Raw genomic sequence first — 4,041 nt, 5'->3', positions numbered from 1 at the left:
CACCACTCCTGTGGGGAAATGTGTGTAAACTTGTGTGCATGAGAAAGAGAGTGAGAGTTTTCCCTCCTCATCTATGTGTTTACATACAAACGTACTTAACCATGAGAGATGTTGGCATTTTAATGTGTCTGTGTATGTACTTATGCATACATGTTTGACTCTGTGTATTGTACAGTGTATGTGTTCACGTTTGCATACATTACATAAATGTCCTTGCCTTACATTACAACAGGTAAGTGTCCTTTCTGTATTTCTTGTTTGCTCCCTCCTACTAAAAGGGGGAGCTCCGCTGTCTCTCCTCTGCCGGCCTCACTGTGATCGATTCCTCTGCCCTCCCCAGCCCTGCCCCTCTAATGTAATAAAGCAGGCCGCTCCCCTAGACAGCACCAATCAATCTACAGAGCCATTCATCCTGCCTCTGGGCTCAGCCGGCCGGCCCTAACTGGGGAAATGAGACAGAGCCCCATCGATCACGAATAAACACACAACCACACACAGGCATACAGTACAACACACACACACAAATGAATGAACGCACAAATGCATTTGTGCACACAAAAGGACACGTCAACAGGCACACACACCAAATACATCAAAACCCTGCCATGAGAGACAGAGGGAAAGAGAGGTGAAGATAGACAAACAGGAAGACGCAGAGGGTAGACAGAGGCAGACAGATGAGCATCCATACCTGTTTGTGCATTTCGATGTTGAGGCCATAAGACATCTCATAGTACTGAGGAAGACAGAGAGTCAGATTAGTGAAAGGTATTCTGAACTTTTGAAAAAAAAAAAAAAAAAAACTAAGAAAATATGCATGACCTTACAGGTGTTTTATTGGAACAACCAGGCTTGCAGATCTTGTGTGTCGCACCAGGTAATTCTCACCGAGCATTCAAACTGCTTTTTAAAGACCTAGCATCCAAATGAAACGCTTTTTACCTGTGTAAGAGTGTCACCATAGAGGCAAAGTAGAGATATATGTTTGCAAACAATTCAGAACGGCATTCCTGTCTACTTTTGTTTCTGTGTCGGACTAAAGGCTTTCAAAAAAAATCTGCCTACTCATAGATTGCAAAATTGTAGCACAGTCTAATCTGACACTCTAATCATCATCATCATTATTGTGACTGAGTAAGGAAATGGAAAAGAAAAAGTTGCTGTGCATTTTTTTTTATAATGCTGCTTCCCTTTATTCAGATAAAAATACAGTGAGTATGTACTCAAGAATTTTCACTTATCAGCCTTTGGAAAGATGAAAGTTCACCTCCAGAACACATGGAGGTGGTTGGAACACAGTATCCTCCTCAAGGACACTCCAGCAGGCCAAAAGCCTCACTATGTCATGTGTGATGCTGTGTGGGACAAATTAATTGAGTGTCACATGGATCTCACCATGACATAGTGTCTCTGCATCTCCGTCTTTTCACTGGCCAGCTTCTCACACTCCATCTTGAGACTGAAAAATACAACAATACACCATTTACTTCAAGAGAAACTGAAAACGTCTCAAGTTAAGCAAATTTGATCTCATTCAACCCAAGTCTGTCGGTGTAAACTAGCTCCTCAGTTTTCCACAGATTGAGAATGTATATATTCATATATTATACCTATATATAAAAAATTGTCAGCCCTTGTGGAAGATTTAGTTTTTCTCAACCTTGATCTTACAGTACAAACAAGTTTTATAGCTGATAAATGAATATCGGCACATAAACAGATGTGCGACTGCCTCTCTTTGTCTAAAACATCTACTCAAACTAAGAATAAACTGTTTTCCTAAAAGATAAATAAGAATGGTAAATCATACAACTTTGTAGACAGGTTATGGTCTCTAAACATTGCAGGGCACAGAGCAGAAAGTGAAATGGAGAAGATGGTTCTTCCTGTCTAGTTATGATAACCAGGGTATGTTGGCTGTGGGATGTTTGGTTTAACCCTGCTCTTTGTATGTGTGAATAAGGATGTGAGAAAACAAAACAGCCGGTTTGTAGGTCAGTAGCGTTCATCTGTTGCGGCCAACCCTCCCCAATAAAACAACTAAGTAAAAGTATACACAAAGCAAAGAAAACCTGCACATATACTCAGCAGTCTTCCTAACACACACAGGGGAAAATAAGGAGTGATTTATGAAACCCTGAGCCCACACGCCACCCTCTGGCTCTCACCCATCACCAAGACCTACCGCAGTGTAAGCGCTAACACTGATGACTGAGTCTGATGCATATGTGTGTGGTTTTGTGTAAATGTGTGTAATCCAGGTTTATGAGTTAGTAGGAGGCCAGAGCTGGGGTTTTGTTCATTATGGCAGGGGAGATGACTGTGGTTAGGGCGAGGTTTAGTGTTATAGGGTAGATGACAATGAAAAAATTGGTCATTGTGCAGCCCATAAAGACAGCAGCCTTCCCTGTGAATGTGTGTGTTTGTATTATTCACCTGTGGTACTGTGCCTGAAGAAACTGGAACTCCTCCTTGATGCGGTCCAGTGACTCTGGGATGGTGAACTTGAAGGGCTGGCCTTGAGCCTGGTGGGGCGTCTGACACACACACACACACACACACACACACACACACACACACACACACACACACACACACACACACACACACACACACACCACACACAGTCAGGGGATTAATAACATCATGCCTCATTATTTGGCCTACAATTTGCATCTGATCCTCTCCAGGCTCACATGTAATGTCAACAACTTTTAATTATTAGCCGTTATTAAACAAACAATATTATCAACCCCACGCTACTTCTTAGGGCAGATGCAGAGCCCAATTAACAAGAAGAACTCGAATGATTAAACATGTGCTTTGCCTGAAGGCTGTTAAAAGTAAGACAACAAGAAGCGGGTCAGACAAAGAGGTAGCTAATGTTATCTCTGAACAACTGTTAAAGCAGGAAGGGAAGAGTCTTACCGGGTGTCGCCCCTGGGGAAACATTGTTATCTCCGGGAGGATGGAACCGTTTCTTTCTTAAAAACACGCTTCGATAGATCAAATTAGAGCACAGTGAGGATGTGGGGTGCCCCAGATCACGGAGACGAATCCATCCGCCGTTATAAGCAGGACCGACTGTCGTTAATTTCAAACAAAACCGACCGCTCCGTCCGAATTCACGGACCGTTTAATGTGAATCCCTGCTCCTCGCTGTCTCTCGCTGTGTTTCGGTCGTTGTCTCTCCTCCGCTCCACCGGCAGCACGGCTGTTAATCAACCGGAAAAACACGGGAAACGGCTCATTAGCTGAAGGCAGCTAAAGAAGGGGGAGGAGGGTATGAACCAGGTGAGAAATGAAAATGCTGGAGCCACCTCAATCACTCTAGCGTTTGTTTTGTGTAGGATCCGATGTATTCCGAGTACAGAGAGACATACAGACAAGGAAAAAGTCAAGCCAGTAGACCATCAAACGACAGCCGCACACTGGCTCTCAGTCAAAGCATCAGAAACAAATCCACACAAGTTAATTGCAGTGAAGAGTTTCCACTTGACTCGCCGCGGTCGCTCGTTGGCGGTTGAAAAGTCAACAAAACAGAAACATTTACTTCCCCGCTGAGTTTGGATGCGTCCAAAACAGATTTCAAGAAACAAAGAGGAAATATGTTAGTTTTAATAACAACAACTTCCACCGCGGCGGCAACAGTCCACCGTCTAGCTCTGCTTTACCTCAATGGCAACTTTCTCACGCGGTTTCACGCTCCCAAGCTAACCGAAACTGTAGGTCGGCCCACAAAACGGCCCCGGACCAATCAGGGCCGCTGCTCCACGTGGGGATGGTGATGTAGATCATACAGCTGACCAATAGCCGCTCTGTAAACTGCCCCGAGCCTGTTGACCTGGTTGAGCTACGCGGATTCTGAGCAATCAGGGCGTAGTAAGGAGGCTATTCCGGAGGCGCGCAGGGCGGGCAGTGCAGTGTGTGAAGGCAAATCTCACCTGTCAATCAAAGTAACGTGGGCTCAGCAGGAGCGGGGTTGAAGATGTGCACATACACGTGGACACGCACATGCACGCTGATAGACAAACGAATCAG

At 44.6% G+C, this 4,041-nt stretch overlaps 1 protein-coding gene across 2 annotated transcripts in view; it reads right to left on the bottom strand.

Annotated features, from left to right (window-relative positions):
• LOC116056680 (transducin-like enhancer protein 1) overlaps window positions 1-3,702 on the bottom strand; it is a 24,846-nt gene extending 21,144 nt beyond the window's left edge. Inside the window, exons 1-4 of one of the 2 annotated variants that reach the window (XM_035992223.1) lie at window positions 2,929-3,702; window positions 2,437-2,537; window positions 1,396-1,459; window positions 692-736 (exon numbers count right to left, since the gene is read on the bottom strand). In XM_035992223.1, coding sequence (XP_035848116.1) covers window positions 692-736; window positions 1,396-1,459; window positions 2,437-2,537; window positions 2,929-2,952 — 234 coding nt within the window. In that variant the 5' untranslated portion in view covers window positions 2,953-3,702. The remainder of the gene's footprint in view (window positions 1-691; window positions 737-1,395; window positions 1,460-2,436; window positions 2,538-2,928) is intronic. The other variant, XM_031308939.2, reaches the window with a different exon arrangement.
• Between the last annotated feature and the right edge of the window lie 339 nt (window positions 3,703-4,041).

This window comes from Sander lucioperca, chromosome 2 (genome assembly GCF_008315115.2).
Source record: "Sander lucioperca isolate FBNREF2018 chromosome 2, SLUC_FBN_1.2, whole genome shotgun sequence".
NCBI classification, from domain to species: domain Eukaryota; kingdom Metazoa; phylum Chordata; class Actinopteri; order Perciformes; family Percidae; genus Sander; species Sander lucioperca.
The sequence above is the reverse complement of the archived record's forward strand: the minus strand, read 5'-3'. Positions and strand labels throughout refer to the sequence as shown.